Genomic DNA, 13,109 nt, shown 5'->3' with positions numbered 1-13,109 from the left:
CCTGGAGATGCAGCGTCATTGGAAGTAAATTGTGCTTCAGCACCAAGGTGGGGGAGGGCTAGGGTACCAAGGACTTGATTGAACTCTCCAGCTTTACAGATATTTGTCTGATAGGTGCCTAAAAAAGTATGTAAACGGAAAAAATGAGAAAAAAAATTATTACTTTCACAAGCTTTCTAGGCAAAATTATTTTCCCCCTAACCCAAATTGGTTTTAATGTTAAAAGACACTCCCCCTTTCCCAACCTGGTGCCTTCATGGAAGCTGTAGTCCAAAATATCTGGAGAGCACCAGGATGTGGAAAATTGGCCTAGGCACAGGCTGACAGCTGTGGGCAGGTAACAGGTTGGCAGCACAAATCTTTTCCTGATCTACTGGGAATTCAATCCCACTGAGCTCATTGGGGCTTTCTGGGTGTAGGATTGTAGCCTATGTCCATTTCCCAGGGAATGACAACAGAGGAGACTGACTGATGAGTAAACATACATAGGGTGGCACTGCAAGGCTGCTCATCCTGTGCACACTTAGACTGGGAGCAAACCTCCGGGGGGCAGAATTTTGTGCTGTAAAGCTGCAGTGCTGTGCCCTCTACTCTGAAAGTAATGCTCATGGAACACCGGACTGACTTCCGAGTAAAAGCGCGCAGGATCGTTCTGTACAAAAAAGGAGGTGGCGGTAGCGCATCTGCGCCGTTTCATTCTTTTGATGGCCAAGATGGTTTGGGTTCCTTATCTGACCAGATCAAGCGACTCGCCTCCGCCTCTCTTTTCTTTCCCGCTGCCTAAAGCAACAGGAATCCCGAATGTTGCACACTGGCTTTGCATGTGGCGTCCTCTTTACTGGGTCAAGGCGAGCAGCTGTCTTCTCACGGCCATTTCCAGAGAAGCGGGCGGGGGAAGGGACAGGGAAGGTGCTGTAACTCCGCTGCTCCAGCCAGAGAAGGTGAAAGAGAGAGGGAGGGAGATCGTGCTTGACCAGAGGGTGGGAGCCTCGGTGGTATCCTGTACCACCATCGGACCACCTAGGTTGCGGGTGGGCTTGCCAGGCGGAGCTGGTGGCGATGGTGCGCTCTTCCACCGGATCGCTTCTCGACTGGTGGGCGAGATCCCCGGCGTCCAAGCCTCCGTCCTGCAGGCGAGGTGGGGCTGGGACTGGGGCGAGGCCTTGGCTTCCGGCTTGGAAAAAGAAAGCCAGGTCCGGGCCGCGTTGCTGCTTTGGTGTGCGCACCGACGAGTCTCTCTCCCTGTCTGTCTGCTCCCTCCCTTCCTCCTTCCCTTCCTCTCTCTCTCTCTCTCTCTCTCTCTCTCTCTCTCTCTCTCTCTCTCTCTCTCTGCGCCTCGGATTTGGCGCTGAGCGGCGGAGGCAGCTGCTGCCGGGCTCTCCTGCGCGCCCGCGCCCCCTTCTCCGCCGGCCGCCTGATCCCTCCTTTGGCGAGCCGTTTCTCGTCCCCTCTCAGTTGACCCTGCCATGGAGCAGAAGCAAATCGCGTGAAATTACCTCCGAGGATTACATCGCCGGGCCATTGAAAGCCCCCCTCGCCCCTGGTTTACAAACCTCCTAATCCCGTGTCATTCGGCGGCTGCAAACAAACCCCGAGCGAAAGGCCCCCTATTTAGGCTTCCCAGCTGGGTCGGGGGGCGCTTGGGCGACGGCGATTTCTCTCTTGCTTGCTCGCTCGCGCGGGCTTTTTCTTTTCAAGGGAGCCCCGGACTTCCTGCGAGCTCCCCTATATATATAAATATATATATATATATTTAAGAGGTGGGGGTGGGATATCACGCCTGACAAGGCCTCAAAGACGCCCCAGAAGCCTACGACCTTTTCCTTCCCTGAAAGCTGGGCTGCCCTGGGAAAAAAAGGACGGGACCCACCACCAGAAGCTCGCCTGGCGGATGGCTGAGGTGTTCTCGTTTTCATCCAGCTGTGAAGATCTGCTCATTAATGGAAGCCGCCTTTGGCGCCAAAGAAGTGAGGGAGGCTTCCCCGCAGCCAAGCCTTCCCTCGAACCCAAACCCTCATTTCACTTCTTCTGTTTAAGAATAACAAAATGACAGCCGAAGCTGGACCAGGCTGGCTAGAAACCTCAAATTGCATCCCCCGCGCCCTTTTTCTTGAACATCCTGTGGGAGGTGCATTCCCACTCCCACCCCCTCACACGAGGCAGCATCTTGGGCTGCAAACAGCAGGAGTGGCTCCTAATCACGGTATTGTTTTCTTCAGCCGTGAGGAGTGGATGTGGCAGTGCTGTTTCCCATTCGTTGATCTGGTGGACTAGCTAAGACAATCCGTCCCTGAATATGGGTGGGACTGCATTCAACTACATAGCATCCTGCAAAATTCTGTGCATGGGATGTTCACTCAAATTTTGTATGATGAAGCTGGCTTTATGTAGACATACATAGCGCAACCCAACCTAACAACCGTGCTAATGCGCAAGGGGGAATCTAAAGTTGAGGTTACTAGATCACAATGCACCCAGGCTTCTCCAGTCTGTAAGAGAGTCCCGTTTACCCACCAGAGGAGGAATGTGGGCTGATGTTTCCACAAGATGACTCTTCTGGAAGACTCCTGAGATAGGATGGCAAAGGCCTGGCAGGTGGACTCTCCTCCCTTCAGTTCACACTCACACATGGTGGGCTCTTCAGCATGTTTGTTTTTATGAACCCACTGCAGTTCTTCCAAATAACCATACATTTAACTGACAGCATCTTATACACATATATATTTTGGATTGTAAAAAAAACCATAGGTACAAAAATATTTTTATGGAAAAAGAACATTTGCCCCTGGACATGATTAACAGTAGAGTTTGAAGTGCATATTTTACTTTAAAGAAAAGGGAATCATTATCAATCCATTACACATTAAGAAATGTCACTCAGTCATTTTTATTCATTCGGCAGAAATCTTTGTAAAAGCTGGAATCATACTTCTGCAAGCAGCAATTTTGTTAATCCAGGGGGGTTATTACTCTGGTCCCTTATTAGGATCTATACTACTGCCAAGCAATCCTATAACCGTCTCAAAAGAAGTTTACCTTCATGTTATAAAACCAGTAGTGGTATTTATACTGTGCAATAATTAGTGTATTACTTGAATCCACTAACAGGTTCATTTTATCTCTGCACAAAACCTCTAGTCTGCTTATAGAAAGCTTGTGCCTCCTTTGGCGCTGTTAAAGTGGTGAAAGAGTGAATGAAGGCTGGTAGCACTTTCTCTTTTTGCCTTGCCTTAATTCCCATCTCTTTTTGCTCTCATCCAATTAGTGCAGTGTATTAAGCAGTTTATCATCTCATAGTCAGCTATTGAGAGAAACAAGGCGAACACTTTGCAATAGAGCCTGCTCTCCTTTGACACCCTCAGGTACTTACATATTCCACTGTGCTATGAATAATAGAGGAAGAATAGAGCACTAATTCCCTCATCAAAGAATGCCTTGTCTGCTGCTTTGCTCAACAACACCATTCTGATCAAAAGAAAAGCAATAAAGCTTAGCATAACAAAACGAAACCTACTTATTAGCTTAGTGGTTAAATTAATGCAGAGCCGCTGCTATTCAAAACCAAGGTTTGAAAACAGCCTCCAACAACCTGATAATGCTGGCTTCGGGATGAAGGAATTTTAATCTGAAATTTGAAGCTGGCACAGATGAGTTAATCTATTAAACAGCTATAAGAGGGGCGCAGGATGAGCGGTTCAATTAAGAAATATTTAGGTGCTCAACAGAAGAGAGGCAAATAAGGCCAGAAGAAAAATGGGCTGAAGTTGAGAAATAGGAAAAGTCAGTTTTCCTCCCAGCAAAATATTATTCTGGCATAGGACAAAATAATTTGATGGGTTCCTTTCTTCTTTACTAACACATAAACACTTGTTGTGAAGTCTAGCCTCTGGGCTTACATATCAAAAAATCTCACCCTCAGCAAAACTTTAGAATTATGGGACAGAAATATGAAGAGTGTGGGCAACTCAGTCTAGAACATCTCTGGGGAAACCAGACTTGTTTTCTTAGCAACCTCAATTCAGTTGTAGCATGTATTTTACACCACATATTTTACATATTTATGAAAATCAGCTTACATATACTGTAGAAAGATGTCTTCCCATTTCCCAGCCTTTCAAGGGTTAAAATGAGGTGAAACATTCAAAGGCGGCTGCTTAGTCAAGGACACACATCTGGACTCTTCAGATTTTGTCTGTCTTAAACACTAGATGTTACATTAAGTTGGGAAAACAAGGTTTTATTTAACCTATTCAAAACATTCTTCCTCTAATAATTGAAGATAAATGCGAAGTGCCATTATGGCATAGGTATCTTTACTAGATTTTCAAATTTACATTTTGAGAGAGAGAGAAGCATGCTTGAAGATGATCTTTCCTCTCTTTTTTTTCTATGTGATAATTGGAAAGTTTGTGAAAAGACAAGCTCTAAAATGTGTATCTGTATACAAATAAGTTATTTTTCATTTTGATCATTAAGACATGCCTATTTCATATCATATTTCACAAGTACATTTATTTTGCTGGAAAACACAATACATGTGTAATGCTTTTAAATATATATGACATTAGCCAACATTTCTCATTAGACCCATTGAACTCAGTGAAGCTAATTAACTTATATGCCCATTGATTTAATGGGTCTCTTCTTGACTATATGTAAAGTGAGGATCACCCATTGCCTTTTTCTCACTCCATTAGAAATGATGACACACAGGCTAGGTTATTGCAATAGGACTCTACCTGTATGATGTGAATGCAAGTAACCAAGCATGACTATCCAATTAAGTACTATGGAATAGACATGTTGGGGGAAAGAGTAAAATGGAATATTTGGCTCTTTTGCATATAGGAACTCATTTGCAAGAGGGTTTCTTCATTCACTTCAGTGGAAAGGTCAGACATGCATATGCATTTCTTATGCATGTGGGTCTTCTCTACCAAAATATAGAAGCCTTTGCAGGCAGGGCAGTTCTGCAGGCTCATGTTTCCACAAGTGGTACTTGAAGCAGGTATAGTTAAGAACACACAATAAATGATTTCTGAATGAACCAGATATATATACTATTAACAGCTGAATTAGATGTGACATGGCTGCCCAAGTCTGTTTATTTGTGTCAGCTCCACTCAACATGGGGATATATTTTAAAATTTGCTTCACAATCAGTCCAAGGCTATTTAACAGTGTGAGGGGGATATTCTTAAATCCCTGAAAGGTGTCACTGTGTCTGTATGTTGATGATGACCAAAGGTTTATATGTCAATATATTAAGTTTGCATTCTGCCAGCAGATATGTGCTTCTGGCTCCCACCGCAAATTTCACCACCTCCAAGTTGAGACTGGTTTGGAACTCCCAGAGCTTGCATTTCATTCAATGTGCTTATTAGGTTACTATGTAGTAGAATGCTGGCCACAGTTACGAAGCAGATTCTATGTTCCCAATTTAAAGGAAGAGATATGTTTTACACTATTCTGTTAACTAGGAGGTATTGGATTACATTCAGGGTTAAACTGCCTTATTTCAGAAGAGCATTGGAGAAGTATCCTAAAAATTTTGCTGTTTGTCAATGAGCAAGTAAACACAATTGAAAAAGGCTGTAGTAGCAATGTCACCAAAAGTGTATTCCCCCACCCCTGAAGTAAATAATTTAAAGATGAAGCAACAAAATGTGTAGTGTAAATTGATATCACTGTGATATCTCACTGATAAGTTGTCGGCGCATACCACTGCAATTTTCTTACATTAGAAAACTTTATTATTTTCCTTTCAACAGTATAAAACTTTACACACACATTTAGAAATACTTTAGCATGCACCAATAAATGACGTTAACCTTTCTGTTCATTATTTTACTGGCGGTAAACAGATTAGACACCATTGTCAAATCTCTCTAAAAACTTTGCTTTGCTTTATTTGCTTTATACAATATAGAAGTTACTTTTATTTGTTGGCCAAAGTGAGTTCCATTTTTATGTCTTGTTTCCATTTTCTCGTCACAGCAAGCACTGATGTTTATTCTGTTGAAACCAAAGTGTAACATTTAGATATGTGTGTGTGGTAAGAAGAATCTGCTGCATACATACAGTCTCCTTGCCCTGTACAAAAGTCAATTGGTGCTTTAGCATTCATTTCCATGTGGTTAGTCTGCGTCTTTACAGCACAATATTTATTGTTTGAATGAATACTGTTTTGTGGAAAAAATCCCTCAAATATAGGTTCAAAAATAAAGATCACATTAGAATCAAGTATTAATAGGAAGAATTTGGCTTTACCATTGTTTTTAACTGCTGTGTATATGATCATGAAGTAGATAAATTGTGAAAAGAGAAAACATTAGTGCTCCTACTGAGACCCCCACTAACCTCTTTTCCTGAAAGCACCTCTACTAACTACCCTGGAGCAAAGTCTAGGATCACTTACATTCCAGCAACTCTCACTGGGAATTATTCAATTAAAGAAGCTATTTCTCCACCCCTTTCTTCCCTTCTAGGTCCAGATATACAACAAATAGATATTTATTGAAAAGTAAGTAGTACAGGTGTTTAGTATATATACTGACTTTTAACATGACATTTTAATATTTTTTACCATCAAATAAAGCCAATATTTGACGTATACTTGTGTGTTTTTAAACAAGATACAACAACACTAGTGTGTATCTATAGATGGAAAACTAGAAATGAAAACAATGAAGATATTTGCCTACAAAAGAGTCCACAAAAGCCTTTTGTTCCATTCTACCCACACACAGTGCTTAAATACTGGGATCTCCCACAGATTTTACTATATTGAATGTCTGAAAGAGTTTGCCGAGGTTCACTTCAGAGTAGCTGCTCACTGACAACCATTTGTCTACTGTGCTCTTCAGTTTTTTGTAGTTTTCCTTGGTTTCTTCCAGCATGTTGTTATTCACGCAACCTGTTGGGAGAGAGAAATAACAAACTGAAAGATCAGAAAAAGAAACTCATCATTTTATAGCCACTAATCCCAGGGCACTCTGGCTTTTTAAAACACACTCTGGTACAGGGTTACCGACTCTCAGAACCCAAATTTCCCAGACTTCTATTCAACATGCTTTTTTACTGAGGCTTCACTCTTCTTCTGATGCTTGCCTTTTTTTCTTTTTCTTTTTTTTTAAAGTACACTGGTCAGCATGTTTAGGAGAGTGTCAGACTTGTTACTTACAAAGAGACTGAATCCAGCTCATCAGGGAATTAGTCAACCCACCTGTCATGCCCCAACTGAATTGGTGCTACACCTTCTGTCAGTAAATGTCAGGAAACACTGTTTGTCCATTAATGCTGAATAAATGGGGGTGGGAGGGGGAAGAGAAAGAGGACGAGGGAACAGTTTACCAGAACCAACAGATAGTAGCTTCTCTTTAAAGAGTTTAATTTTTTTAAAAAAGCAGAATGCTGCTTAATGGCATGGTTGCCTGGCAATCTGCTTTCTATGTACTGAACCCTCTTCATTGATCGGATTACTGAAAATATTTGCAATAATGCAGGATACTGGGATTTTGCCTTTACACGCCTATTGCAAAGCATGCGGATGTAACTGCAAAAAGGTACAGTGGTACCTCGGGTTAAGTACTTAATTCGTTCCGGAGGTCCGTACTTAACCTGAAACTGTTCTTAACTTGAAGCACCACTTTAGCTAATGAGGCCTCCCGCTGCCGCCAGAGCACAATTTCTGTTCTCATCCTGAAGCAAAGTTCTTAACCTGAAGCACTATTTCTGGGTTAGCGGAGTCTGTAACCTGAAGCGTATGTAACCTGAAGCGTATGTAACCCGAGGTACCACTGTATTCCCAGAAACTATTAAGATAAGATGCACATTCTTCCCATATCTCAAACTTCAACTTTTTTTTTATTTTACAAGTCCATTTTAAGTGAGAGGCCTGAATCAGAACATATGAAATTATCTTGATGCATTTTTTAATGTACTTGTGCATTTACACTTGAAAAAATACTTGCAGATACTCCCCTGCCCACTGTAGGTGTTGTGTGTATACTTTAAAGACTGTGCAAGTGCAGTGGAATAGTAAACATGTTCCGTGTTTTGTTTAGATTTCTAGGGAGCCTTGTTTGCTTCCCTGGCTATCTTAAAAAAAAAGTTAAAAAATAAGAATGCCAAAGGGAACAAACACAGGTCACACTGTTTATCCTTATAGCTAATGCAATGCACTCTGCAAGCAGCTCTCTAGGTTCTCAGATAGAAGCATTTCACATCATCTGCTACCTGGTCCATCTAACTGGAGATGCCGGATATTGAACATGGAACCTTCTGCATGCAAAGGCATATATGTTTGTTCTACCACTAAGCTAGGCTCATTTCCCCAAAGATTCAGTGATTCAAACTTCAGCATTTCATCATGTTTTCCCCACTAATAACTCAGAAAAGTGGGGAAAGTGCACACATATTGAGTATAGTGAGTTTAAGCGCCTAAGGACTGCAGGTTACTTTTGTGCTGGGATATTTCAAGGGACTGAATTGTTCCAAGACATAGGAGCCTATAGGAGGAAAACAACATCACCACCAATTGCTTGGTAGTGAACATCTAGTTTGTGTCCTACTGAACAGATGGGACTGATTCCAATTTGAATGTTTCTGCTGTTTTACTGAAGGTGTAAAATGGAGAAATAAGCAATTTAAAAAGTAGGAAAAGGATCATATGACTAGACATTGTATTTTACTGAAAGAAAGAAACTGAGATGCGTGATCAATAGATCATTCACCGATAAGCTAGCACAGCATAATATTGAATAATATATATATAACCACTGAACAAGAAAGCCTTCAGTTGAAATATCACCTTTGCTAAAGTCAGTAGTTGGTCTTAGCCAAACCACTATTGTCAGAGGCCAAATTTGCCATCTGCAATATGGGAGCGATAATACTGGCCCTTTTTAAAGGGTTTTAAGAGGATTAGCGAGATAATGCATGTTAAGTGTGTAGGTACATAGTTTGAGAGTCCTCTTAGATCTTGCTTTGTACTTAGAATCTCAGCATGGAGTCAGGAGTGCTTTTGCATAGCTTAGGCTGTACTTCATTCTTGGAGCAGCACCTAGTCACAGTCATACAAGGCTGGATTATTATAATAGGCCGTATGTGGGGCTACCTTCGAACTGTCCCTCTGCCCTTACTAGTAGAATCTACTCTGTAAACTATCCTTCAATATTAAAAGTGCAAAACAGGCAAGATAAAGGACTGAATCCAGAATTCCATCAGTGGAGTTCTGGCCATAGAATGAGATGCTCTCCGATCTGAGCTCTCCCTTTCCCCCCACAGCCCTGTGTGATCCCTGAAAATGGGTTGAGGCACCCTCTGGAGCAGTGTGGTAGGTAGCACAGCAGTCTTCAGGAGGGCGTGTTTGGATCCAACCTATTCAAAAAGCCAAGGGGATAACAAGTCTTTTTGTAAATTCCTTTAGGTAATCCAGCAGTGTATAAATTTTATGAAATGAATAAATAAATAAATAAGTCACAGGCTAGTCAACTGAAAGAGCAGCTGGAACAAATAAATGTTCACTTGGTATTTAAATGCCATTAAGCAGGGGGTAAGAGGCCACTGTCTGAACACACATAAGGCCCTCTGACACTGAGTGAACAGGCCGACTTATATGGGATATGGTCCTCAACTATCCTAGTCCCAAGTCATTTTGGGCCTAAATGGTGATAACCAGTAGTTTGAATTGGGCCTGGAAATGGACCAGAAGCCAGTGATACTGCTACCAAAACCCTCACCCAGCTCTGGTTAAAATGGCTGCTTGTGTTTTGCACCAAGTTCCCAAACACTTTTAACTTTAATAATGCACATTATACTAGGAAGTCAGAAAATCTTAAAATAAATTCTAACACTTTAAAATCCTTTTTGGTGGGCAATTCTTAATCTTAATTCAAGGTTTTACTGAAAACTTAAAAGCTGTCTTACATGTATTTCTTAATGTTTTATCCCGCTCTTGCTCTCAGGGTAATGTGGACGGCTTTCTGCTTCCCTTTTTTCTTAGCAGTCCTGTGAGAATGGTTAGCTTGAAAAAGAGTAACTGAGCTAGGGCCTCCTGTTAACTTCATGGCTAAGTAGGGATTTGAACCTGACTCTACCCCACTCCTAGTCTTAAAATTCTCCACCAAATGGGCAGTGCCCATTGCAGATATGGGAGTCCCAAATCCTGGAGCTTGAGAATGCCATGTACTCAGTCTTAGTTCTTTCTCACTGTAAAATAAGGTCTGAAGAGGGTTTTGTTCTTCAGACAACATACTCTCATTTTCTGCTAACTGACTGCTTCTATTTTGTTGGTAAACATCTTTGCACCTATCACTGAGATATGAATCTAGTGTTCCTCTGATGTGTCCATACAGCTCTGCATGAGGAGATATTAACCCATTTACTGGCACCAAAGAGAATGGTCATTGGCCTGATCCAGCAGGCTCTTTTTCTCCTCATTCTGCCATTAAGCCATTATCCCAAAGCATTAAGAGATCTGCTATCACTAAATACCCTGTACAAATTGGAAGACCAGAATGGTTGACTATCCAATACATCAGGATATGCTGAAATATGCTGAGGATCAAAATTTTAACATCTAGTGTTTAACAAAATGAAGGCCACTATATATGTCACTATATTGTAATGGTGTTGCAACATCAAATTTCAAAATGGGGGTAGAACTGTCCAGAAGCAGTCTGTTGCATTTGGAATACAGTGGTACCTCGGGTTACGTACTTAATTCGTTCCGGAGGTCCGTTCTTAACCTGAAACTGTTCTTAATGTGAAGCACCACTTTAGCTAACGGGGCCTCTTGCTGCTGCTGCGCCACCGGAGCACGATTTCTGTTCTCATCCTGAAGCAAAGTTCTTAACCCGAGGTACTATTTCTGGGTTAGCGGAGTCTGTAACCTGAAGCGTATGTAACCGGAGGTGCCACTGTATAATGTGTTACTGAGCAAACAATATGACATTGTTCAAACCATTTTTAGTCCCATAGTCCAGGTACACTTGTACTCAATTGTAGACTAAGAGTTGTATCTAACACAGGTCTGCTCAAAATAAGACCCATATAAATGAATGAACCTAAGTAAGTCATGTGTATTAACTTCAAGGGGCCTACTCTGAGGAGGACTAGCAATGAATACAACCCTACAACTGCAATCCTAAGTAAACTTAGTAGGGACTTATTTCTGAATAAACCTGCTTTGGATTGCAGGGTTTCCCCTCTACTGTTTTCTACGCTCTACCTCTGTGTTTCTATTCTGTTTGACAATATCAAGCTACATTTTCTCTTCATTGGCTTCATATGGCTTTGCCATATTTTATACAGCATGGATTTCATGAACTGCATCTAAATATACACATTTACTCATATTAGATATGTTAGTTATCTCCTTCGTTTTTTCCTTCCATCCCCCTTTTTATGCTATCTTAATTAGATTGTAAGCCCGTGAGAAGGGCTTTGTCTGTTTTATCTTTGTACAGTGCTTTCTTCTTAGGCACTGTATCAAATCATCACATCATCATCAAATTTACACTGGGAGACACAATTAAAAAGCGTTTCTGGTTATCGCTACAGGAGCTGCTCAGTTTTGTTCACTATATTTAAACATCAACGATGCAATCCAAACAGAAGTAAAATATAAATGGAAGGAAATTAAGCAATGGCTTGAATACAGAGAGTTATATGAATGTGTGCAAAGTGCTACACGCACAGAGGCTGTGTTGCCAGGTCCCCTCCTCCCGCAGTGACAGTCCCTTGAACGTAATAAAATTACTCTGGAGAGCTCTAACCTTTGGGTGGTCATCTTAGCACACATGGGGAACTGCTGCCAAAAAAAGGGAAGGGGTTTGAAAAAGTCTTGTGCAGGGAACTTAGCTAAGATGTCCAAGGTAACCCCCTCTTACAAACATTTAAAAATATTACTGCTACCGAGAGTCAAAATTAAAAAGAAAGAAATCTAATGAAGTGTGCTAATAGTAGAAAAATAAGGAACTATGTGAAACCAATGAGGGGATGTTTTATTCTGAAATATAAAACAACAAAGAGGATCTACAGTACAGTATTAAATTCAGACCACAGCTATATCTGCAGTATAGCAGTACTATGCATTTGAATGACAGAAGTGCATCCGATGACTGGGGAGAATAGATTTAAAGAACTGTAGTAATATAGAGGAGGGAAGATGAGAGAGGACACAGCTCCTGATGTGTTTACCTCCTCTGCTGATGGGATATTGACTTTTCCCACCAGGTTGGTTAGAAAGGGGACTATTTGCGCTGCCACACAGCAGAGTAAGAATGACAACCAGCATCACTCTGTGCTCTTCTTAGTAAAAGACAATTGTGACCGCTGTATATCACACAGCCAGTCAATACTTTCAGGTTACCATACCATCCAACTTGGAGATGCATATAAAAGCTCACTTTTTCTTCCTAAATGAGACTTTAATCAATAGAGCAGTTAATCCTTTCTGAGAACAAAGTTGTAATATGACTGAAGTGGCATGTGGAACATTTAAATATATGTATGGAATACGGTTTTATAGCAGCTGAAACCATAGCTCTCACAGACTTTCTATATTTATATTAGGGAGGGGGTGGGAAAACCCAAATACCCCTTTCACAATATCAATACAAAATGAACATAATGCAGACCAAAACAATTTTTAATAGGTATAAAATAAAGACCTTATATATTACTAGGATTTTAATGAAATAAAATTCAGATAGCATCAACAAATCTTTAAACCTAATTGGAAAATGGCCCTTTTCTGGTAACTGAGATGAAACACTGATTGACTTAGTTTGATGGTTGATGCTAACAGGATTGTGATCGTTCAGTCTTGTTTAAAAATATCTGAATTATATAAATTTCCTTTCAATAAATGGTGCCCACATAAGCTGAAAGTAGAAACCAAGTATTTTTAATTGCTTTCATTTATATGGAAGGCTTTTATATTTTACATATAACTGAATGGACAACCAGGGCTTTTCATAATATTATTATTAATAATCAGCAAACACACTCAATTATTGTGTCAAACAGCTTAGCTTTTATTAATGTTCAGTGTGTATGTTGTGTGTGCATGCACAAAAATATATTGCACATATATTCAGTTT

At 40.9% G+C, this 13,109-nt stretch overlaps 2 protein-coding genes across 2 annotated transcripts in view; both read right to left on the bottom strand.

The window, feature by feature from the left end:
* LOC310842517 (uncharacterized protein) overlaps positions 1-5,598 on the bottom strand; it is a 589,060-nt gene extending 583,462 nt beyond the window's left edge. Inside the window, exons 1-2 of the mRNA XM_083734647.1 lie at positions 1,871-5,598; positions 2-118 (exon numbers count right to left, since the gene is read on the bottom strand). Of these exons, the coding sequence (XP_083590773.1) occupies positions 2-118; positions 1,871-1,916 (163 nt within the window). The 5' untranslated portion in view covers positions 1,917-5,598. The remainder of the gene's footprint in view (position 1; positions 119-1,870) is intronic.
* A 132-nt stretch (positions 5,599-5,730) lies between these two features.
* POLA1 (DNA polymerase alpha 1, catalytic subunit) overlaps positions 5,731-13,109 on the bottom strand; it is a 176,994-nt gene continuing 169,615 nt past the window's right edge. The window contains exon 37 of the mRNA XM_083734167.1: positions 5,731-6,916. Within this exon, the coding sequence (XP_083590293.1) occupies positions 6,753-6,916 (164 nt within the window). The 3' untranslated portion in view covers positions 5,731-6,752. The remainder of the gene's footprint in view (positions 6,917-13,109) is intronic.

Source organism: Podarcis gaigeae (assembly GCF_964106915.1).
Source record: "Podarcis gaigeae genome assembly, chromosome: 4".
In the NCBI taxonomy this organism is placed as follows: Eukaryota; Metazoa; Chordata; class Lepidosauria; order Squamata; family Lacertidae; genus Podarcis; species Podarcis gaigeae.
Note: the sequence above shows the minus strand (reverse complement) of the source record. Positions and strands in the feature narration are given on the sequence as shown.